This window comes from Pogona vitticeps, chromosome 5 (assembly GCF_051106095.1).
Source record: "Pogona vitticeps strain Pit_001003342236 chromosome 5, PviZW2.1, whole genome shotgun sequence".
In the NCBI taxonomy this organism is placed as follows: Eukaryota; Metazoa; Chordata; class Lepidosauria; order Squamata; family Agamidae; genus Pogona; species Pogona vitticeps.
Window position 1 is genome coordinate 5,048,910 of NC_135787.1, and position 25,970 is coordinate 5,074,879.

At 42.3% G+C, this 25,970-nt stretch overlaps 1 protein-coding gene across 4 annotated transcripts in view; it reads right to left on the bottom strand.

Moving 5' to 3' along the window:
- PTPRA (protein tyrosine phosphatase receptor type A) overlaps positions 1–25,970 on the bottom strand; it is a 165,288-nt gene that overhangs the window by 79,287 nt on the left and 60,031 nt on the right. For 3 of the 4 annotated variants that reach the window (XM_073002112.2, XM_078394456.1, XM_078394455.1), the window contains exon 2: positions 14,747–14,815. The exons of the other annotated variant lie outside the window; for it this stretch is intronic. In XM_073002112.2, coding sequence (XP_072858213.1) covers positions 14,747–14,773 — 27 coding nt within the window. In that variant the 5' untranslated portion in view covers positions 14,774–14,815. The remainder of the gene's footprint in view (positions 1–14,746; positions 14,816–25,970) is intronic. 4 annotated transcript variants of the gene reach the window in all.

The following is a 25,970-nucleotide window of genomic DNA, read 5'->3' on the forward strand; positions in this document are numbered from 1 at the left end:
GACTATAATGCCCAGAAACCCCAGCCAGCACAGCTGGTGGTGAAGGCTTCTGGGAGTCACAGTCCAAGAACATCTGCGTTACTCAAGGCTGAGAATCACTGCTCTATGAGAATGTTACCATTGACTAGCACTACTTTTGTATTTCTGGAGGGTGGGAGTGAACTGGCAGGTTCTGTATGGGAACATAAGATCTATGGAGTTCAGTGCAGTGGACCATAAATCACAGCTGATACCAATGGTAAGGAATATGATGCCTATTATTGTGCTGCAGGCCATCTGGAAACTTGGACCAAAATATGGCATGTAGGCTCATACAGGGTGATGGGATCCTTAAGGATCAAAAAACGTACTTCAGGGCACCTTCTTGTCCACATTATCTGCGGCAGTCAGAACAATTTCTATTTTAAAGATTTTGAAGGGACAGGAATCTAGCATGATTTTGTACATTCACACTCCCGTCATTCTAGACTGGAAGCTAGAATCAGGCAAGCGTGAGCAGGCCCAAGGGTGTGTGTCAGGAGAGGGCCTTTATTCTTCACAATGTGCCCGTGGCAGTCTGACAGTCAGAAGAGAGTCAATAAAACTCATGAAAGGGCCTTTCATACCTCATCAAGTGTGCAAGGAAACGGGAGAGAGGAACGTCAAATGACCCAATTTAAGAAGCAGCTATTAGCAATGTGATTTAACTCTTCTTATCCCGCATTATCCTATTAAAAATCAACATCTTCAATGACGAGGATGGTAATAATAATTATAATCATTTTTCATAATGTGTTTTACACCAGAGCACATTCCAATAAAATCAATAACGTACAAACATGCAGCACAACACTTAACAAGCTAACTATTGTGTGTATGTAATTCCTTGGAATAGGCAACGATTCAAGAAGAACTAAGCAACTTCAAAAGGTTAAAAACAATGTTTCATTTACTGGAAAATTCCAGGGTTCTATTCAATCTCAACTAGCTTTGTTTTTTTCAAAACACAGGAGATCTAAGAACTGAATTTTGAACTCCTGTGTGTGTGTATGTGTGCATGCACATATACTCATACACTTTTGTGACCAAGAAGAAATGCAACCTTGCTCCAGTGTTCAAGAGTAATGCTATACTTCACAAAACACTGATGGGTCCATAACATAAACCAGAGGTAGGCAACCCTGGTGTCATTCAGATGCCTTGAATTAAATGGTACTAGATTGCCTACCACCGTGTTGCTTCAGAAACACAGAAGTCAATCATAAATATGCACTCTAGTTACTAAAATAAGTGTCCTTGAGAATCCTAACTGGATTGTGAGCTCATACAAACAAACACACAAAGAAACATTTGCATGAGAATTCTAAAAAGGTTGCTCTTTGCATTTTACAAATTTGATGGTAAACACTGAATTTGGAATTTTAGACCCACATAAATGTGTTATACCACTGAACTATGGGTCCTTTTCTGATTGGTGTTAAGCAGCAACACTGCTCCATCCCACATTCCACAGAATACTAGTGTGGAACCAAAAAGTGGACATAAAGCTAGGGATCCAAGATGGAAGTCAGGTTATGCTGTGTTTCCAGAAAGCAGTCCATCCATTCTAAAAAGGCTGCATGGAAGCAGCATTCACATGGAGCAGTTCCAATATCAAAATCATGAAATTTACACCATCGGATCAAAGTCAGCATGCCAGATAGGAAGCCATCAGACTGCTACTCCCAGAGAAATATGATTCATAATAAATATTTATCTTATAAAATTCGGCAATCTCATCTAATACTACCTTGAAAAAAGCTTTATTTTACAAGCTGCAGGGCAGTTTTAGTTTACATTTACTAGCAGGAAGTCTGTATTTCAGGTACAAATGGTTTTATTTTATACATGAATGTGTCACAATATCAAAGTATCTGGAAGGCGGTTGTAAAAGAACCAACTGAGAGATTATGTGCTGAAAAACTAGAAGACAAGCTGAATGTAATTAAAGGGGAAAAAGGAAGGATGGACCTTTCTGATGGCTAATAATGAAAAGATCCTATGATGGGGATTTTTTTCAGTGCTTAAACGGCTGGCTTTCAGAGATAATACTGCAGGCTACATGAAACCTGAAGAAATTTTGTAACCAAACATTGAAACCTGACTTTTCTGAACTCTGAAGCTAAAAAGAGCATTTTTACATAGTCTTGAGAGATCTGTCAGCCTCAGGATATACCTGAGATGTACAGGGACGTAGTACAGCTGGATACAATAAAATGAGTCAACAAAAAAGAAAACAGAGAAAAAAATGGAGGGAAGAGATGCAGATTACAGAAAAAAGCCCGCTTATTGTAGATACAAAACGAAAATATACTTTAGTGCCATTAGGTTGTGTAATTAATGCGAATTTATTTTAGCTATGTCATTAGAAGAGCAGCCACCACTACCTGATTGATTCATTAGTTTTTATTTATACTCCACCTTTCTCGCAATAAAGGGACTTTCTGTGACTCATTTAAAAAGCTCTCCAATTCTACATGATCACAGAACTGGAAAGGCATTCAGGAAGAACTGAAAGTTTAGGTTGATTATCTTTTACCCTTCCCCTTAAATGGCAAAATAAATGGCCTCCCTTAAGTGAACTGACCGGCAAGCTTTTATGTTCCCTTCATTGTTAGGTAACAGCAAAGCTGAATGTGGAGACAGCACAGGGCACAACTGGAAAAGCCCTGCCTTAGCAGCTCCCATTGTGAAGAAAAGCCACGTAGGATGCCTATTATGAATGGCCAGCAATTTGGGAGACTCATCTGATTCTAACCCAGTCTGTGCCAGAAGAGCTCCCTCTGCTTTTGTGCAGTCGCCACACAAGACCTGTAGCATGGCAAATTTGAAAGCAAAACGGGGGTGCGCCTGATTCTAGCACATACCCCACAGTATCTCCTGCTGGCATCATGGGTTTGCACTAAAATATTATCACACATGTACTGGGCAGAATGTTTAACAGAGTTGCAACAAGTATACTGGCTGTGGAAGAACATTCTGACCATTTGTGGGGAATCTGAATCCCATCTTACTTCAGGGCCTCATATGCTACACATTAATTCAGTATGTATGTATCAAGATGACCCTTCATTTGTTCAGGACACTGTATGTTAACAATCCTGTCAAGTAAGTTAAGGCTGAGAGAATGTAAACTTCACTGCTGAGTGGGCATACAAGCCTCACCTCCTTAGTTCTGTCTGCCACTATCACAACACTACATTGCCTCTAATTTAGCAATGAATATTTATACTCTTAAGGGACGTGGTGGCACTCCGGGTTAAACCGCAGAAGCCTCTGTGCTGCCAGGTCAGAAGACCTGCAGTTGTAAGATCGAATCCACGCAACGGAATGAGCTCCCATTGCTTGTCCCAGCTCCTGCCAACCTAGTGGTTTGAAAGCATGTAAAAACGCGAGTAGATAAATAGGTATCACCTAGGTGGGAAGGTAATGGCGTTCCGTGTCTAGTTGTGCTGGCCATGTGACCGCGGAAGATTGTCTTCGGACAAACACTGGCTCTACGGCTTGGAAACGGGGATGAGCACTGCGCCCTAGAGTTGGACACGACTGGACAAATTGTCAAGGGGAACCTTTACCTTTACCTATTTATACTCTTGCCTCACACCTACTGGACACTCTCAATGTTTACAAATGATGGACCGATGCTGGGAAACAGCAACTTCCTCAAACTCCCCTATGAGGATGAGTTTCAAACAAGTCCTCTCAGCTCCCAACATGTTACGCAGTCAATCTGGATACACACACTCTCAGCAAGTACTCAGACAAGGTAAACTGAGAGTAGATTCAGGTGCATCTCTCATGAGATGCCCTGCTTGACAAGCCTGAATCCATTTAATCTAAAGCCATGTTCATGTGGATTAAAGTGTGGTAGGTATGATACAGAAATGTTCTAGTTCGGCAAATCATGGAAAGTTGACTGAGTCTGCAGTGACATAAAATCTCACTTATTAAGATACACAAGCAGATGTACACTAGATGGTGTTCAATGTGTAGTCTTTGAAAGCAACTGCTACAGCTGCAATTTTTACATTTACTGCAGGTCCATCCACATACATCTCTACTACATAATGAACCCATATTAAGACAAAGTCTGGGACGTCTCCAAGTCCAGTTCTCTGATTAGAACTTTTTGGATCACATGAGACCTTGTTTACTTAGCACAATTCGTTCAACTCCCAACATCAACTTTGTTTAAGCCAATGACGTCCATCACCAAAAAGTCCCTGGGGCTATGCGTAGTAGAAGTGATGGGAGCAGAAAGATTGTGCAACAATGTAAAACTGTCTGACAGCTCACTTTTATGTATTTGAATCCACATCCACAACATTTTATGCATGTAAGAAAAAGAGAAAAATAACCTTTCCCAATTTGAAGAGACACTTGTCCAGCAGGCCGAGGCCAAGATGCAGTCCCGAAACCAGCAAAATCAGGGAACTGAACAGGGGACAGACTGTACTTGTCCTCAGTGTGGAAGGGATTGTCACTCTCGAATCGGCCTTCTCAGCCACACCAGATGTTGTTCTAAGCCCTCTATTCAGAACACATTATTGTAGTCTCTCGAGACTGAAGGATGCCTACTCGTTTCCCTTTTCATTCCATCCCTTTTATCTTAAGACATCTATAGTCTCCCAATAGTTAACAAAGGCCTCAAACTGGTGGTATTTCTTTTTCACAATGCCTCTTTTAATAAAGCGGACCATCTGAAATTTTGAGAAAGAATGGGAGGCACTCCCAAAAATGACTGTCACGAGGCACACGGCACACCCATTTTTCAGAAGAGAAACTGGCAAGGCTGTAACCAAAGTAAACAAGGAGAAGCAGCAGTCTAAGCTTTGAAATACAATACAAACCCACCTTTTTTTCAACTGCCAGCTTTTTGCTCCAAAAATTGTTCCACAGAAGAAATTCGCAAATAAGTGAGCCCAAAAAAATTGATGACAAAGCAGAGATAGGCTCTGAGGCCTGAATGCTGATCAGATATTTTCCCACAATATATTCATTTCAAAGACTACAAACTGATAATGTTCAGGAAAACACAAATACTAGAGAGAGATACACCTATCCCCAATGTTTTTTTTAAAAAAAATCACAAAAACTCTGTACCACCAATAGTAAACTAGCTAACACATATCCATGGCCATTTTTAAAAAAAGATTGGCCGCACAGAGCATTCCAGCTATGACTCTTGGCATGATTCTACGCCTCACTAAGCCCTTGTTTTCTCTCCAAATGTGCTAAAAGACGGTATGTGCATTGCCCAGCTGGGAGCCAAAGAATTGGATGGCAGGGGGCAGTGACTTCCAATGGTTTTAACCTTTCCCTTAAGGAAAAGAATCATTTGAATCTACAGTTAAAACTGAATGTCAGCATCACTAACCCCCTTTCCATCTATTTGCAATGTGGCGGAAATGCTATCCCATGACAGGCCACCAGACTTTAATATTTCTGGCCAGCTGTATAAGTGACATCAAGGCCATTCTAGAACGATCCTACAGACACAATCATACTATTTATCAAAGGTTCAAAGATTGCAAAATGAATGGAAAATCAATACAGAGGGCTGCAGGTAACAGAACACATTCCAGACTTTTAAAATGAGATTTTAAAATGAAGAAAAGACTCACTGGAAAAGACCTCTTGTCTTTTCCTGCTGTCTTCAGCTTCTCCCAGTGAAATAGACTGACTTAATCAAGGAAGCCATTGTCCGTGTTTTGCAAGACCTGAGCGTGCATGTTAGCAATAAAACCCTCAGGAGGTCACCATAGTCATAAGGTCCCCATAAACTGGAAGCAACCTGACACCACTTCACAAAAGATGGAACCTTTCCACAGAACAAGTGGAGCAGAAATGCAATTTTAAACAGTGACTCCATAATTGGCGTGCTGTGGTCCATGGGGTCACAAAGAGTCGGACACAACGACTAAACAACAACCATAATTAAATGACGCCATAGATTACTTGGAATGAACAATTTTGTGAATTTATGCACCTAGCTGCCAAGCAGTTGTTGAAATACAAAATATAATCTCAGCTTTTTTCTTGAGATCAAGCAACCATTTTAAAAGTCAGGGCTTTCAAATAATCTAGAAGGCTATCTGTGGAAACACTAATTTTTCACCTTGAAAACTGCTTTCACTGAAGCACAGGAAATGTAACATGACCAAGGAAGAGCAGATGCCGTTTGATGAGGAAAAGGATAGGAGAGAGTTGAACAGAGGTGATCTGAGCTCTAGCTGTCATGGGGGACGATGACGACAAGGGCATCATGCTACACAGAGCTTGCCAATCACATGTGTTACATACAGCACTGATGTTACCTGTCTGTCATGGGTTTGGAGGGAAAGTTCCATCCTATGGGGAGTGGAAGGCGGGACATCAGGAGGAGGGGCTGTACTGTATATATATGTGGTGTGTGTGGAGAAGTTTAGAAGCTGGGGAAGAAGCTGGGAGAAGAGCTGAGAGAAGAAGCTTGAGTGGGAGTCTGTGTGTCAGACAGGGTACTACTGTGTGTCAGTCAGTACCAACCTGATAGGTTCAGGTGTCTGTATGGTTAGCCAGAACTGATAGGTTCAGGGTCTGTGCTTCAAGTTAAGTGTTCTGTGTGAACCAAACTGTGTGTATGTATGATTGAGACTAAGCCACGTTACTGTATCTTATTCACTTGATCCTTTTATTTTCCCTGTGTGTTGTTTAAATAAACCTTATTCCTTTATTTGTTAAAAATCCATCCCTGGTCTGTGTGACTTCTTATAGGGAATGGTTGGTGGCAGCTTAGTGAAACTGTGGCATCCTCCAGTAGGTCTGGGTTTGTCACATTGATTGGTGTCCAGCGTGTGGGATACGACTGGTCCAGTTGTCCAGTGGTCCAGCAAAGCCTTGGCAAGAGTGCCCAGAGCAAGGGGGGTCTAGTCAGGGACAATCTGAGAGCACGTAGGTAATCTTCTAGGTGTACCTCACGGGGAGGTGCGCTAGTAGAAGAACGTGTAACCTCAGATTGGGGACTAGATTAGGGAGCTCTGAGGCAGCCTGTTTTGGCGGGAAAAAAGCTGAGGCAAAACTGTGTAGTAGCAGTGATCTAGCCTGCCTGCTGAGAGGCCTAGCAGAGGGGGGTAGACTCTGGCTCGCAACTGTTGCAAGTTAGTGCTGAAGAACAGCAGTAATCCATAGAAAGCTGGTTCTGAGGCAAAAGAAAAAAAAAAAGTGGTCGCTTTATTTTGAGGCTTGACTTTTGAAAGCAGCCTGTTCTGGGGGGGGGGGGATTATGCCCTTGACTCGAAGCCAAATGGCAGAAATGGGTGAAGTGAAAGACCCACAGGTGGACCAAGGTTCTGAGGATGAATTTGGCTCAGTGCAGGATGAGAGCACGGGAGAACAGAACCCAGAACTCAGAAAAATACTCCTAGCCCAACAGCATGAACTGAGGGTGAGGGAAATGGAGGAAGTGAGAGAACCACAGGGAGACCTAAGAAACTTTAAGTTATCTCTAGAACATGAATTCAGAATGAAAGAACTAGAGAAGGAGGAACAAATTGAACAGCTTAAAATAAGAGGAAAAGAAAGAGCTGAAATCAGTCAGGCAGAGGCAGATGCCAAGAAAAGGGGAATGGCCATGAGGATAGAAGAGATGGAACTGAAACACAGAATTAGAATGGCACAATTAGAATTAACATTCCTCAACAAGAGAAATAACAATTTATCAGTTGAAGAAATTTCGGAAAGAGAAAAGTATGAGGCGCAGGCCAGACAAAGTGAGCAAGATCTTGAAAAATATAATCAGCAAAAAGACATTAAATTAAAAGAAATCAGAGATAAGACTGAAGAAAAAGTAAAAGAGATAAAAGCTAGGGCTGAGGAAGAAATTTTACAGATCAGGGCTGAGTTTGAGGCTAAGCGAAAGGAGCTGGATTTGAGAATAAAAGGGAAGAAATTGCAGCAAGGGGGAGGGGACCATGGTGAAGGGAAGCCCTCAGACATGAAACCAAGACCTCAGATTTTGGAGGGAAAACCAAAACAAGATGAGAAAGACTCAAAATATAGCAGAAAATGTTATTTCTGTCAGGGAAAGGGCCATCTAATCTCAGAGTGTGAGAAATTAAAGCAGCTAAAAGGAATTGTGCCTCAGGATTCGAGTGGAACCAAGCCAAAAGCTGTGTTCTGTGTCCAGAAAGAGCAAAGCTCCTTGTCACTGAGGGAGCCTGTTGCCATGGCTACTCAATCTGGAACAGTTACATCTGCTGATCAGGCTGAGGAAAATGGTCCTCTTGTGGAGGTCAAGCGCTGCTTGCTCGTGAGAACAGATTCTCAGTTGTTTGAAACAGCAGGGGTGGACGTAGGAATACTTGACCATCAGTATCGGGGGCTGAGGGACACTTGTTCCCAGGTGACCCTGTGCCATCCAGATATTATTCCTAGGGAATATATAATCCCAAATGAGAGCATGAAGGTGGCAGGGATTGAGGGGCAGGTGATCTCACTGCCAGTAGCGGAGGTACCTGTGAACTTTCAAGGCTGGAGGGGAGTTTGGCGGCTAGCGATTTCATCGACTCTGCCAGCAGCCGTGCTCGTGGGAAATGACCTGGCTGAACATGTGAAACGGGTGCTAGTGATTACACGTTCACAAGCCACCACGGGGACAGTCCAGGGGGGTAATGATGAGCCCGAGACGGAAGCAGGTGGGGGGAGTTCCGAAGCTGTGGTGGAAACCTTAACCACAGACAGCCGATTTGGCCAAGAGCAAAAGGCAGACGCCACTCTCCAAAAGTGTTTTGAACAGGTGACGGACGCCCAGCTAACACCTGAAACCCCAGTGAGATTTCTAGAGAAAAAGGGGATTTTGTATAGAGAGACCCTGAGGAATATCTCAAAAGGGGGAGATGGGATCCGAAGTCAGCTAGTGGTACCTGAAAAGTATCGCCCCATGATCTCACAAAGGGGGCACTCTGACATGTTTGCTGCGCACTTAGGGGTGAACAAGACACAGCAGAGAATCACACAGAATTTTTACTGGCCTGACATAGGGAAGCAGATCAGGGAGTTCTGTAAACAATGTGATGTGTGTCAAAGGCAGGGGAATAGCCGCGACAGGACCAAAGCAAAGTTGTGCCCTTTGCCTGTGATTGACACTCCGTTCAAATGCATAGGGGTGGATATTGTGGGACCTTTGCCCAAGGCCACAAAGAGGGGGAACAGGTTCATTCTCACCATTGTGGACCATGCCACGAGGTACCCTGAAGCCATTCCCTTGACTAACATTGAAACTAACACAGTGGCAGATGCCTTGGTGGGGTATATGTCCAGGATGGGATTTGCCTCAGAAATAATCACAGATTTGGGCGCATCGTTCACATCGAAGCTCATGAAACGCTTATGGCAAATCTGTGGAATTAAGCACAAGGAAACCACTGCCTATCACCCTGAAAGTAATGGGTTAACTGAGAAGTTCAATGGGACTCTAATGCGCATGATTAGGGCTTACTTGGCAGAGAATCCAAACAATTGGGACCAGAAGCTGCAATCCCTTTTGTTTGCTTATCGATCAGTGCCACAAGCCAGTACCGGGTTCAGTCCGTTTGAACTTTTATTTGGGAGAAGGGTGAAAGGGCCCCTTGATCTGATCAAACAAAATTGGGAGCAGATCACCCAGGATGACCCACAAGACGTTGTGACATATATAGACTCTTTAAGGAAGGACCTAAAGAGAAACCTAGAGCTAGCAGCAGAGACCCTGCAAGCTCAAAAGGTCAGAAAGAAAGCTTGGGATGACCAGGAAGGCAGGGAGAGGCACTTTAACCCAGGAGAGGGAGTGCTTTGGCCTAGGCCCTGCAAAGAGAACAAACTGCAGCTGGGTAGCCCAGGAATAAAATACTTGGGTCACATAGTAGGGGGAGGAGTGATCAAACCCCTCGAGGCCAAGATAGAAGCAGTTCGTGATTGGCCCAGACCCAACACCAAGAAAAAAGTCAAATCATTTCTTGGGTTGGTGGGCTACTACAGAAAGTTCATCCCGAGGTTTAGCGAGATTGCGGCTCCGCTGACCAATCTGACGAGGAAGAAGGCTGATGACCGCATCCCGTGGACCAGCGACTGTGAGGAGGCGTTCCGGAGGTTGAAGGAGGCGCTCATCAACTATCCAGGGCTGCGTGCTCCAGACTTCGACCGGGAGTTCATCATCTACACCGATGCGTCTAACAGCGGGGTAGGAGCAGTTCTTTGCCAGGAGGATGAGAATGGTGACCAGCATCCAGTGTCCTACCTGAGTAGGAAACTCCAGAAAGGTGAGAGACATTTGGCAACCGTGGAGAAGGAGTGCCTGGCCATAGTCTACGCGATCCAGAAGGCCAAGCCTTACATCTGGGGAAGACATTTTATGCTGTGCACTGACCATTCACCACTGCAATGGTTAAAGACAATGAAAACCCACAATAGTAAACTTATGAGGTGGGCTTTAAATCTGCAAGACTATGACTTTGAAGTGAAGGTGGTCAGAGGGTCAGTGAACTGTGTTGCTGACGCCTTGTCAAGAAGACCTGAAGAATGAAGACGGCGAAAGAAACATGGACTATGTATATATTTTGATGACAAAAAGTCAAATGTGTCTGTTTATTAAACATGTTGGTTTGTATGAATAAAGGTAACTTGATGTATTGTTAATGGTAAATGTTTAAATGCCTAATAGAGTGTAAGTATAAGTAAGTATGGTATTGTATGTTATTATATGACTGTTTTTGTTTGTTTTGGGTCCAGGTTGTTTTTTGGTGAAAAGCACCTTAGCTTTCCCCCTACAAAACAACTTATAAAGAGGGGAGGTGTTACATACAGCACTGATGTTACCTGTCTGTCATGGGTTTGGAGGGAAAGTTCCATCCTATGGGGAGTGGAAGGCGGGACATCAGGAGGAGGGGCTGTACTGTATATATATGTGGTGTGTGTGGAGAAGTTTAGAAGCTGGGGAAGAAGCTGGGAGAAGAGCTGAGAGAAGAAGCTTGAGTGGGAGTCTGTGTGTCAGACAGGGTACTACTGTGTGTCAGTCAGTACCAACCTGATAGGTTCAGGTGTCTGTATGGTTAGCCAGAACTGATAGGTTCAGGGTCTGTGCTTCAAGTTAAGTGTTCTGTGTGAACCAAACTGTGTGTATGTATGATTGAGACTAAGCCACGTTACTGTATCTTATTCACTTGATCCTTTTATTTTCCCTGTGTGTTGTTTAAATAAACCTTATTCCTTTATTTGTTAAAAATCCATCCCTGGTCTGTGTGACTTCTTATAGGGAATGGTTGGTGGCAGCTTAGTGAAACTGTGGCATCCTCCAGTAGGTTAGGAGAGAGTTGAACAGAGGTGATCTGAGCTCTAGCTGTCATGGGGGACGATGACGACAAGGGCATCATGCTACACAGAGCTTGCCAATCACATGCACCTTACCAGCTCAGCAGAATCCATGACCACACCATATAATGCATCTAAACATCCAATAATCTTCCCTTGATGGAGAAGAAAAATGCAAAGTTCTGTTTTCCTAAAAGATCTGTTTCCTATTTACAGTCAATTTAACAAAGTAGGTTACAAACTGGACCAATGTTAAAAAGGGATAATTTATTTCTTCTGTAATGTTCTCTGAGTCTAGATTCAGTAACTCACCCACCCTTTTTGGGATGCCAAACTATTTGTAAGTCACATGCAAGTGATTTCAGACCTAGATAATTTACTGTCAACTAGCAAATCACTCTCCCCCCAAAAAGTTATCATTTCTGTATCATATAGGCGAACAAACCTATTTCATTCAGACCTTCTATACAAGCTTGGATGTTTGACAAACACACACTCACTCCCACTGAGTCAATTGCTCATACATTTAAACTGTAATTTGTGAAGACAATGATCTATTTTCTCATGAAAATATGGCATTTGAAAGAAACAACAAAAACTAGGTATTTTTAAAAAAATAAAAATCTACCTCAAATATATGTATCTCAAATATGTTCATTTGTGTGCACGCGTACACACAAGATCCAAGCAGATTTCATTTAAACGTTAGAAGAAACATCCTAATGGCAAGAGCTGTTTGAAAGATGGACAGATTGCTTTTGGGAGCTACTGGATTCTCCACTGCAGGAGGATTGAAACACAGGCTGCAAAGTCATCTGTCAGGGAATTAAAAATTGATGACTTCCTCCATTGAACCTTTCAGATGACTTCCAAGGTCTCTCCCTACTCTAAAGACAATACTTCTTATAGAGAATGGTCTGTTCAACGGTTATAGACTCGTTAGGGCAAGCTAGGGGAAGCAAGCAGCTGCCTGTTTAGCATCTACAAGCTGGGTTGTGTTACATGTGATTGTAGTGTAAGCATATATAATCAGCATAGCCAACTGCATGGTTGATACAAGTTGCAATCCAACAACTTTTGGAAGGCTGCCGGGTCCTCGTCATTGCCCTAGAGCAGTGATGGTAAACCTATGGCACGCGTGCCACAGCTGGCACACAGAGCCCTCTCTGTGGGCACGTGCGCCATAAGTTGCCAGATTGCTACCTCCAGCAGCTGTGGTGCTAGTGCCATGATGGGCAGCGGGCCAGGATCCACAGCAGCTGTAGCTGGTGGCAGCGGACCAGCTGTGTTCCTACTGGCCGAGCTACAGACAGTAGCGGGGTTGGGCTCAACTGGAAGCGGATCTGGAGTGAGGTCTGGAGGCACCTCCATGCCCAGGATTCCCTTTTCTGCTTCTGCTGCCACTTCCGCTTCTGTGGCCGCTGTCTGCCTGCCGGGTCATTTTCCCTCCCCCTCCGGTTTGGACACTCAGCCTCAAAAAGGTTTGTACCTTTGTACCTCACACTGCCTTAGAGAATCACTGCTACTTTATACAGTAGGGCACTGGTTCTTAACCTTGGGTTACTCAGGAGTTTTGGACTGCAACTCCCAGCTGTCCTGACTGGGGTTTCTGGGAGTTGCAGTTCAAAAGCATTTGAGTAATAAAGGTTAAGAATCACTGCAGTAGGGGACCTCCATATCCATGGGGGACTGGTTCCAAGTCCTTGCACAGATGCTGGAAAAATACTGTACAGAGCATTATACACAGCACACTCTCCAGCTCCCTCTAGTGGCCAGTTCTGATAATGACATCATGGAAACCTTTACAAATGCCATACACAGCATGGTCTCTGGTTCCCTTTACTGAACAGTTCTGGTAATTTCATCGTTAAAAATATTTGCAGGGGATTTTTCTTTTAATATTTTCAGACCATGAATAGTGAATCAGTGGATACTGATCCTGCGGATAAGGGGGTCCTACTGTCTATGCAGTACGCACAGACAGATGAAACAAGGTCTTGGTAGGAGCATCTTTCTGTGCTCTCTTCACCTTTATGGTGGGCTTTTTGGGAGACATTTTGCACTGTGTTGTGCCATGACTTTATCTGTGCATTTCTGGATCTCAATTTAAAAAAACTAACAAGCGGGGTGCATACAGATGTGACCTCAGGAGGGGGACTATTCAAATGCTGAAACTGTACTAAATATGAAATAATACTATTAACAGGAGTCCTGTTTCTCTGACTCAAATATCATTTAACTCGTAAACAAAACAAAAAAGAAATACTGTGTTGCTATTAATGATAAGCAATCCTGCATTTAAAAGTATTAACAAGCATAAAGGGATACCTGGAATGGATTGAAGGAAGAAGATCAAACACCAACTTTTTCCTCTCTAATTCTAACTTATTATTTCTAAAGTAAGGCTTGGACAAAGTATATCCAGACTCAAAACCCCAGAGACAGACAGTTTAAAACAATCACCACCAGGCATTCCACCAGGAGCAATTCCCATGATCACAGCAGGCCAGGAAGTCTGAGTAACAAGGATTGCACACTTGATCCTGAGATTCCTGGCACCACTGTTGCACAACGTGTCTGGGGAACTACCATGTTTCCACAAAAGTAAGACAGGGTCTTATATTAATTTTTACTCCAAAAATGCATAAGGGCTTATTTTCAGGGGATGTTTTGGTGTTTTTTTCCATGTACAACCATCTACATTTATTCAAATACAGTCATGTCATCTTCTTCTGGTTGCTGCACAAGGGTGGCGGGCGGGGTTTCACTTAAATGGGGCTTATTTTTGGGGTAGGGCTTATATGATGAACATCCTGGAAAATCATACCAGTGCTTATTTTCAGGTTAGGTCTCATTTTCAAGGAAATAAGGTATTTCGCAAATACTGTAGCAGCTCCACCTTGGCACAACTAGGGCTAATGCCTCCGTATCTTCAAGTCCCACAAGTATAGCACTGTAGCAGGATTTCATCCATTATAAATGGACAGGTTCAAGACAATACATCGTACTTGTGTGCATCTGAGCAGGCTAGAGAAATTGCAAAGGCAATCACACTCTGGCCTCAGTAAAAGTATTCAGGTGGGCCAGCAGAAAGTGCAAGAAATAAAAAAATAAAGACATGTATTCTAGATCAGTGGTTCTTAACCTTGGGCTACTCGGGTGTTTTTGAACTGCAACTCCCAGAAACCCCAGCTAGCACAGCTGGTAGTGAAGGCTTCTGGGAGTTGCAGTCCAAAAACACCTGAGTAACCCAAGGTTAAGAACCACTGTTCTAGATTACCATATGCATAAAAGCAGGTACCCTCATACACATTTTGCTACTAATACAAGTATCGGATGTGCAAGCTGCACTGTTCTGATTTAGCTCTCAACTTATTGCATAAACAATATTAATTCTTATATTTACCTTAATTATCGTAGGCACGTCATCCATTCAGCAGACATTTGGATCCCATAAAGGTTAAAGTTCTGGATCCTGTAAAAGGAACACACGTTGTTGTTGGGGTTTTTTTTTACCTCAGTTGAATTTTTTTTTTTTAAAAAATAAATTTTCAGGGACACATGAATGATCTCAAACCTGATATTCTTTTTCTCTATTGACTTGCTTCAATAATAACTTAAGTTGTGGGAAGGAGAGAAAGTATTTTAGATTCAATTGTTAATTTATTAGGACAAACATCAGAAAATATTAATAACATTTATACTAGAAGTGGAGCCAGAGAGAGATTTTACAATTTCCAGTTTTAAAACATGAGTTAAGTTCTGTGCAGTTTACTATTCAGTCTACCCTTCACACACAGCAAATTCAAACTCTCTTTCTCTCTTGAAAATAAATACAGTCTCATATTAGTTATTACTGAGCTTGTTTTCATCCTGATTCCTTCAAGGAGTTCATGTTGGGAAACATGAGCACTGTTGCATTTCATCTTCACAATTGTTCTTACGCAGGGTTGGTCTAGATACAGGCAAAGATCATCACAGGATTTTGAATCACAGAATCATAGAATAGCGATAGAATAGTGATGTTGGAAGGGATCTCTAAGGCCAGCCAGTCCAACCTCCTACTTTAGGCAGGAATACAAATCAAAGGATATGTGCCAGGTGGTTGTCTAAGTTTCTCTTGACTATCTCCAGTGTTGGAGCACTCACCATCTCTCATGGTAATTGATTCCACTGTCTTAACTGCTCTAACAGTTAGGAAACTTTTCTTGATATTCAATCAAAATCTGGCTTCGTAACTTGAGCCCATCATTGCATATCCTGCACTCTGGGATGATCGAGAACAGGTCCTGTGATAGCCTTTCAAGTATTTGAAACATGCTCTCCTATTTCCCCTCTGTCTTCTTTTTCCAAAGCTAAACATGCCCACTTCTTTCAGACTTTCCTCACAGGGCTTGGTTTCCAGCCCCCTGATCCTCCTTGTTTGTTTGTTTGTTTAATGTATATGCTGCCCACACTACTCAAAGGTCTCTGGGCAGCTTACAATATTTAAAATACAATTAAAAGGCAAAATAAAAGGGTAAAATAATTAAAATGCAGTTAAAATATATACTCTAAAAATTGCCATCAGACCCACAGCTGATATTATTTCAATTAAAAGCCTTTTGGAACAGGAAGGTTTTGACCTGGCGCTGAAATGTCATCAATGTCGGCGCCAGACGAATCTCAGTCAGGAGGGCATTCCATAGTCTGGGGGCAGCTGCCGAAAAGGCCCTTTCTCTACAAGCCCTCCCTCTTATCTCCTTAAGGGACGGCTCTTTCAAAAGGGCCCCCTGGTTAGATCTTAACCGCCGGGTAGGTTCATATGGAAGGAGGCGGTCCTTCAGGTATCCAGGGCCCAAGCCGTTGTTGCCCTCCTCTGAACTTGTTCCAATTTCTTAGCATCCTTCTCAAAGTGTGGTGTCCAGAACTGGACACAATACTCAAGGAGAGGCCTAACCAGTGCTGAATAGAGGGGAACTAGCAAGTCACTGGATGTAGAAACTATAGTTCTATTAATGCAGCCTAAAATGGCATTGGCCTTTTTTGTAGCCCCACCAGAGTCCTGGCTCATATTCAGCTTGTGATCTATGACAATTCCAAGATCTTCCTCACTTGTAGTATTGCTGAGTCAGGTATCTACCATCTTTTAACTGTGGAATTTATTTCTTTTCCCGAGGTGCACTACTTTGCACTTATCCCTGTTAAATTTCATTCTGTTGTTTTCAGCCCAGTGCTCCAGCCTATCCAGATCATTTTGAATTTTGTTTCTGTCTTCCAGAATATGTAAAATAAGAGCTATTATATTAACCTCACAAAAGCATGTCAGTTTTAGTATTTAATACAATTCATAGTACAAACAAGCTCTATATTGGGTTAACGTGGTATGTAATATGGAAATTCATTCTTTTTAACCGAAGCAACACTTTTACCATGGTACTAATAATTTATCAGATTAGAATATTTGGACAGAATGCTTATTCTTTGGAAGGCCATGATTTCAGAAATTGTAGATTACTGAGTAATCTTGTTCTACTACACAAACTCAAATAAATGTTTTATTGTTATTTTGTGAGTGGTGGCTTAAAGAAAAGTTAAGAGTAGCATAAAAAAACAGATTTAACAAAGAGAAGTTTAAAAATGCATAAAAGACCTGAAAGAATAATTTAATATATATATTTGTATCTGCAGGAATTGTTAAAAGATCCAGAGTTCACCAAAACAAAAGAGATGGGGGGCAGGGCGGGGAGAAACAGTAGATACCAGCAAATGTCCCTGGAAACAGAATTGCACAGAAAGGCCATCACAGCTAAAAATTCAAGTTTTCTGGTCGCCATTGATCTAACACCTAATAGACAAAAAGGCTGTATCCAAAAAAGCATAACAGTAAACTATGGTATATGAATAGAGTGATATGAGAAAGCAAAGTGTTTGTTCAGTTATTTGGTTCTCAAGCCTCATCTCTATTTTTCTGGAGAAGTTACTTTCCCCATAAACAGAATTTAGTATACTGGCCACACTCGTGCTGCATCTTGGTGCACTACAGAATGAAGAGATACTGACACCCCTCTCCAAACGACACTCCTCTAAAAGTTCATTATTCTTCCTCCACTTACAGTAAAAGATTCATTTTTATCCCCCACTATAGAAAAAGGGGAAGATATTTACTGACACTAACTACTGCTACAAATCAGATTTCCATTCTAATGTATTGTGGTAGTTTCCAGTCATACCTCCATTCCTAGCAAATGCACACTAGTTTATAGGATACTGAATATCAAAAGCTTGCCTGTGTCTGTTTCATCTCTCTGTTCAGCCAGCTCCCACCTTCTCCAGATCATTTCCCACTCTCTCTCATCTTCTGATCTGCCAAGGAGATCAGACACAAGAAATCCCACTTGCACATCATGCAAAGAACTAACAAATGGGCTCTGAACTAGTACATGACAGCCTGCCAGAGAGAATCAGGGCTGTTTACTTATTGATATTTCTTGCTGTCTTTTCACAAAAAGGATTTCCAAGTGAAGCAAGCAAAGGAAAGCTGTGCATCAAAGGAGACTGCCATTATCTAGGGGCACTTTGAGACACAAAAATAGGATGGGGGAGGGAAAGCATAAGCGACAAGAGGCCTTGGCTGGTAAGCCGCTCTATGAGGTGGAGACTGAGATTGACGATCATCGTCAAAGTAAAAATAGTCATTGGGATGCCATTGATACCGAGGTGGCAAAGGATATCCCCCAGTGGCGAGCCCGAAAATACGAGCCCAGATTGTAGGGAGTCGGGGGCCATCACACATCAAGGTCGTAGCTCCTGGGATTGAAGTAGTCTCTGGGATTGTCCGAGGGAGGTCGTCGAAACTCTCCATAAAGAGGGTATTCCTCGGGCGGTAGTGGTGTTGGGTCTTTTGCTTGTTTTACTGAGGTGCATCCGCGACTAGAGAAGCAGGCGGAGAGCGCGACATCCGCCTCGATACCAAGCCCGGCAGCAACAGAGGGCTGGCTCGAGCCTCGAACTGTACCTCCACCGAGGTATCCACCCAAACCAGAGAAAGACTTATGCGTGAAGAAGGCGCTATCTTCAGCCTTGAGGGAGGAATATCATCATCTCCCGATGGTATGCTCAGACATACCATCTCATGCCAGGCATGAGTCACAGGAGCCAATGGCAAAGGCTCAGTCGGGGGCCTAGAGGTCTTGGGAGATGGTTTGCTTTTCTTCCTCGGCATCAAGGCCGAGGGGGGCTATGATACCGACACTGAAGCAGTTGACATTGGGCCCAAAGATGATGGTTTAGTTGCCTTGTGATCATGCTTAGGTGAATGAGTGGCGATTGAAGAGGTCTTGGAAGGGGGAGCTTGTGGCGGTTCCATGGCCGAGGCTCGTGTGCTGGGCAAAGCTACTTCTCCCACAAGTAGGAGCAAAGTCACTGGAGTGTCTGCTTTAGGGCAGGCTCAGTTAAAAGCCTTACAAATGGTGCACAAAGCAGGCTGGTGCTGCTCCCCGAGAAATGAATAAGCACTGCGAATGGCTGTCAGAAACCGGGACCTTCTTAGAGCAGGACGAGCAACGCTTGAAGGGCCACGAAGCGGCCATTAACTCGCAGAAAAACACTCAAACAACAGTTCTATTCTTAACGTTGGACTCACAAAACCAGAAGAATGGTGAAACAAACAGAGTAAAAAAAACTGGGAGGTCCAAGAATATGATTAAGCAAGGATGAAGAGAAAAAAACAAACACGAAACTCTGATCTGAGTAGCTGCAGTAGTGGTGGCAGAAACGGAACTGAGGCACTTGGTGCTAGGGGCAGGGGTGTAGCGAGCATGTGGGAGGTCCCAGCACCATGTGCCTGCGCTCTAGAAGATACCAAGGCTGCTCTGCACAGACGCAGATTAACCCGTTAGTGTGCATTCACAGAGACCACGAAGAGGAAACAGAATGATTTAACTGCTTAGTACCAGCGTCCCTTAGCTGGAACCGTTGTTCTTACGAGTGATGCCTCGCATTACGACGTTAATTCATTCCAGCGAAATCGCTATAGAACAAAAACGTCGTAATGCGAAATTAAAAAGCCCATAAAAACACATTAAAACCCGATTAATGCATTCCTAGGGGTTTGAAACTCACTGTCCAGTGAAGATCCTCCATAGGGTGGCCATTTTTGCTGCCTGTGCAGCGAGGAATCCGTTCCAGAAAAGAGCGGGGAGCCATTTTTTTTACCTGGTGGCCATTTTGAAACCGCCAAGCAGCTGTTTTAAAATCGTAGTTTTGCGAGAATCGGTTCCCGAAGCAGGGAACCGATCATCGCAAAGCGAAATCCCCCACTGAAACCATCGTAAAACGATCACTTTTACGATCGCAAAAAGTTCGTCGTAATGCGGTTTCGTCGTTAAATGGGGCGCCCATCTTGCGAGGCACCACTGTATATCCTTTCCAACGGTTCTCCTCTCAACTGCCTTGGGAGGTAAATGGCTCTGATCCCATTTGTTGATCCAGAACTGGCCTCTCAAGGAGATGCAGTCAGTGTAGGACAAAAAGAAGTTGAACCCTTATGCCCATGATACTATCCATTAAGTGAAACCATATGCAATGGCTTCCAGAAAAATTGTAAGCCTACAAAGAATCATAATGGTCCCACTGAGGCTAAAGGTCCTTCCACTTGAGTGAGCCTCTTCTGTACAGGAGGAATTGGAAATGTCTGTTCACTGTGGCATTTTCTTAAGGATGTAAACAGTCTGTGTGGCTTATAGCAGTTTTTTTCTCTTAGCAAGGGTATACCAGGTGTGATGAAATGTTACCTGGGACTGTCCTCTTCATAAAATGTTGTGTAAGAGCTAAGCCCTAAAACACAGGGGTTTGAATACACAAAGAAAGATGGTACACTATATGTTAAGAACATGATAGAAAAGTTTCTAATGTTGGCTTGATCAACAACGTTTCAATTCTACTAAAAGTCACATATGATAATAAAATGTGCAAAATCTGCAAACTGAAAACGAAAGTGCACTGTAGAACTGAGACAGACAAAAGAATGACAGTTTGATTCAATCCAGGATTTGCTGTTCTTGAGCAAGTTGAAAGTTGAAAGCAAAGTGGAAAATGCCCAACCACATGTGTTTCTCTCTTGCTGCCATTGTCTTTTGTTCCAAAATTAATCACCATACCCTGCTGCTGAGCTTCCTAGAGCTAACTGTTGAGGAACCAGCACTGTCCTGGAAAGGACTGTGCACTTCAAACAAGGAATTCTTACCAGAGAGTTCTTGCTGCTGCGTATGACTGTACAAGACATGACACTAACCACATTTCTAAATGTGCTTAAAACCTTATGATTAGTACTTTGATTTGTGCTTCTTCTAATTGTTATTTCTATTAAAACAAGTACTTCCCTACGACACAGTACTTCCCCACTCCCTCCTAAATTACTTGTAGAAATAGAAGCTTAGAGGGGCGATTTTCAGTAGGAGAACCATGTTGGAAAAAAGAGTTAAAGTCTCTCCATCCATACTGCAGGCTGCAATCCCAACTGGAATCCTCTGACTTACTGGCCGAAATCCTCTTGCAGTTATGCTGACAGAAGGGAAATAGCATAACTTGCAGCAGAAAATCACTGCTAATTAATGAGTCCCTGGTGCCAAGCCAATAGACTGTGCAATAAGAAATCCAAGTAGGGATTTGTTAACTAGCAGCAGTTTGTTGTTGCAAGCCACACCACTTTTCATTCTGCCAACCTAACTAACGGTTTATAGTCTTTGTCTCAGAAACATTCAACTTCTGGAGGTCCTGGGTTATTTCCCATTCAGGATTCAGAGTCTCATCTAAGTCCCCAGACAATGGTAGGTGTAGTAAGGTGTGTCGTCTCCATACCACTTTCCCATCTGTGTGGTTCGTTCCTGGGGTGCAACTCCTCACCATCTGGTGGGCAGATAACCCCAGGAGGGAGAGGGGTTTCCCATTCTTCTGTGACTCTATCTGTGCTCTCTCTTCTCTTATTCTCCTATTCCGCTTTCTCCCTCCTCACTCCCCACCCCCAATACAAAGGCTTTCTGGGTGGGCAATAATTCATCTCTTCTCTTAATAACATTAACGGCTCCCATCCATGAGTTCAGAGATGTTCCATCCAAATGCATTCCCATCCTTCGGGCAAGACACCCCCCTCTTTTCTCACTTCTACTATCCCAGCTTTTCTCCTCATGTAGTCTAACTTAGATGCTTTGAGAGAAGACAACTGTATGTCAAAATATATCCTGTTACTTAGAAATACTACACAGCTACATCCAGCAGTGATTTCCGCTATCATAATCATTTTTAAAAAAACTGTTACGATCACTGCTGAATTTATTCACATGCCTCTTGGCCACACTGGTATCTTCTGCTGTGCAGCTGCAAAATCAGGAATAGTTTAAGAAAAATGGCAAAGACCATGCCCGCTGATTTAAACCACAGTTTACATAACCACCCAGAAAGACCTAATTTAGCCATATGATCTCTCTCCACCCAAAAGAGCACTCTTGCTTGCTATATGCATTTTTCACTATCTCTTGGCCCAGATGGATTTCCTCTCTAATGATTCTTTATTGACTCTGTAAGGGCTTAACTTTACATAAGGTTATGAAAGTATAATAACTTTAAAAGAATCAGTATTGTTCAAGGAAGCGATTAAAAGCAATCCTGGAAATTTTGATAAGGCCTCCAAAAACTTCAAACAGTACATATTAGGTCCCTGCCCCAAAAAGCTCCAGGAATAATTTCAGTGAGATCTGAAAAACAGGGCAGCTCCCTTCTATTATTTTTCATCTCCATATACTGCTCCATAACAGGTATATATCTCTGGAGACACAAACCAAATTTGAAAACTGCAAATTTTTCAGATGGTATCTTCTAGACCTGGTACCAGCCTGAATACTCGGAAAGACAAAAAGGTTAGCCTAAATAATCGATACAGAAACGTATGGAGCCCTGATGCGTCAATCCAATAACAGCTAGGCCCTATATATAGTTGTTCTAGGACTTGAAAAATAGAACTGTGCATAGTAAGGAGAAAATATGGACACTTATTCGAGGTACACAAGCTTTCTGCTATTTGGTTGTTGTGGGTTTTTCCGGCTCTTTGGCCATGTTCTGAAGGAGACTTTGGCCAGTCTCTGTGGCCGGCATCTTCAGAGGACAGCACATGGCCAAAGAGCCCAAAAACCCCACAACAACCATTAGATCCTGGCCGTGAAAGCCTTCGCGAATACATTTCTGCTATTTCTTTAACACAAGACTTGCTTTGATTGATGGATAATGCAGAACACCCATAAAACTGGTTGAGTGGCAGACTAACAGGGAAAACTAGCAAGAGAAGTTTAAAGATGCAATCTGAAGCCTATAGTGAAAAGAACAGCAACTTGGCTTGCATCAAAATTGTGTTAGCTTGATATCAGCTTGTCATTATTACCTCAAATATACTGTGACAGCTAAAGGGTTAATGTAGATTGCCTGCTCTGTAGAAATTGAATCTGGCTTTTAAAACTCAGGATGCTAGGAACTGTCTGCTCATGATCCATTCAGGCTGCCATCAGCAATATCCTCCATACCCCAATCACTGTGCATCATCTCGTTACCAAGGGAGTACAAAGTGATGAGCTGGCTGAAGGGAAAAGGGTGGGCACAAAGAGAGGGAAGTTTACTGCACACTTTATTAGCTTGCACTGGAGATTTTTCTATTGGAAAAAAGAGCAATCACCCCTGAATTTACATTAGGGCTCCAGCAACTGCACTGGCTTCCTCATACCCTCTTAAGCACAATATGAGATGTCATTTTTTGTAATAAAGCTTTAAATGATGAGTCCCAAATAAACAAGCAAGATCCACCCACGTGCTAGTCTACTGTAATGACAAAGAGACTACTTATTACCATTCATGCCCAAGTTACAACGTATTACTGGTGGGAATATTCTTGCTCTCCCCTCCCCCCAAGTAACTCTGGAATCATTTACATCTGGATTCTAGTGAAAAACTGAGCCTCTATTAATTCTTTAAACGGGTATTTAGTGACAGGATTAAACACAACAGAAAAAAAATTCTACCTTCATTAACTGAATACATAGTTTATACTTGACATGTCTAGTTAACTCTCATCAGTTAACAGTGACCCAATGCATTTCTTCTTCATACTCTGCTAACCAGCTCTTGAGGACAACACATCACTTGACATTCATTTGCTATTCAAATTATAGTATCTCTGAGTGTAAAGTTTCAATTTTTGCTGCCACTGCTTAGAGTTAGTAAAAAGCCTTTCCTCTACAGTACAGGATTTAAAGCTTACTGGTGCCAGGAGATTTTCTATCTTATGCCAGGAAGTTCCATAAGTTAATTGCATGTTATTAAATATCAATCAGCCAAAGCCTCTGCAACTGGTTAGGTTTAAACAATGAAAAATCTAAGCCAAGCAAATGTAGTCTTCCGGTATGTATTCACTCATAGGCAGAAAGATCAAGACGACAGAGAGCAAGGGCCATAAACATTCTTTAGATTCCACAAGAAACAGAGCTGTGAAAATGCATTAAAAATAAGTGCCTCGATGGTCCTTAGCAATGTCAATCAACTCAAATGGGTGATCTACGCAGTCAATTTTATCAGTCAAAAACTGACAAAGCATTCCTTTCTCTTTAGAAGAACATCTCAGCCGCCCCCCCCCCCCGCTAAAGGGATATGCACCCTTAAGCGTTCTACAGCATAAAATGAGGAGAAATTGTTTCTTCTACACTGCCCAGTGGTTAGTCATATTGGTTCAACCCACACCAGGATGCTCATAATCCCTGCAAGAAAAGAATCATTTATTAAATAAAAGCCATTTGGTGTTCAGTGGCAAAACTGAATTGTGACCTAAGCACCCCATGTTTTAAAAGCTCTTTAAAGAACAGCTAGTGGCAACATGAGAACATGAGTTAAATGCTGGAACCAAAAAAGGGCAGATCTAGAAACAAATGATAGATCACCCATGTTTTTAACAAGATTCTGGGCTGATGAAACACACTTTGCTAGAGACAAAACACCTCTTGATATTTATCGTGATTAGGACCTAGTTAAAAACAATCATTCTGAGTCCTGAATCACCCAGTTCTAATTATAATGTCGACATGGCCTAACATTTATTCTGTCAAGGAGCTAGAGGCAGAACACATGGGGACTTATCCTTACAATCAGCATGCAAAGAAGGTTAGTCAGAATTAGGTCAAGCAGTGAGATTCATGTGTCTGAGCTGCAACTTCCAAATCCCAGCAAAAACCAATACACTCATTACACAAAACTGGGATACAAGAAATCATGGGAATATAAAAATCACATTCAACAATTTAATATAGTAGCTACTTACACAACAAATCTAATAAAACAAGGTAAAATATTGCAACAAAACTGACAGAAAGGTACAGCTATATAATTCAATGAAATGCAACAAATCACTCTTAAATTATACCCAGTCACAAATGCATACAAAAATCTATACTAAACGTGTTTCAACTAAAGGGATAGTAAACGTTTGATCTCAGTGTTGTTGTTTTATATGAGTATTCCTAAACTGCTACCCTCCAGCTGTGTTAGATTTCAGTTCCCACAATCCCCAGACAGTACAGTTAAGAGCCTGCTGGATGAATGGTTATAGAAGTTGCAGGCCAACACTTTTAAAGCTTAACAGACTAGACAAAGCCGGTTTAGACAGAATTAAATTTTATTCTGGGTATGCTTCTAAACCCAATCAATCAGAATGACTCTAAGGATGGACTGATCAGCCCATGTCATGTCTGCCTGTGTTTAATAACATGTAGAACTGTCCAGTCCCGTCTTATCTGATCATACTTCCACATGAGTCTGCACTTTTATGGAAATACACATTTAAATAGACGAATTAATCTGAATTACTTTTCCTTAAGTTTGTTTGAGTTAAAGAACTATATAACAAAGTTTGAAATGGACAACTGTAGTCTGCTCTACATATTAATTTAGGAAGCAATTATTTCAGTTAAAAATGTGGACTAAAATAAAATCTCCAGTTCCCCTAATACCTCTCTATTGTTTGTACCCTTGTTGCAAAAATATCCTTGCATGAATATTTGTATTCAAAGTTCCTCATGTCTTTGCATAACATTCTGGTTCTAGGTCAGTGGTTCCCAACTTTGGGTCCCCAGATGTTCTTGGAGTACAACTCCTAGAAATCCTGGCTAACATAGTAGTGAAGGAATCTGGAAGTGTTAGTCCAAGAACAGCTGGGGACCCAAGGTTGGGAACCACTGTTCTAGGTTGTACCTTACTGCAGCAGAGGGAAAGGCAGAATAGTGGGGTTCATTAAGTTGTTTGGCTGAGAGAGCAGTAGCAACTTGGCTCCATTCCTCGTTGAATGGTTTCCATTCCAGCTGGTCCCTCTAAATATGTAAGTTTAAGAAATGGTGTCTGAGTTCCGCTTACTTCCTTCCTCTCCTCTCCTCCCCTCCTTCTATTCCTTTTGTTTTGCATCATTCAGATCGTAAATATGCAGATGTGGGATTTTTAAAATACATATCTATATAGCATCTAGAAACGTAATGGAAATTTAGATAAAAGTTTACAATGTAACCAAATACACAGGCTATTTAAATTTCAGCGACATTTCAGATTCTCTTTTGGACACTGACGAA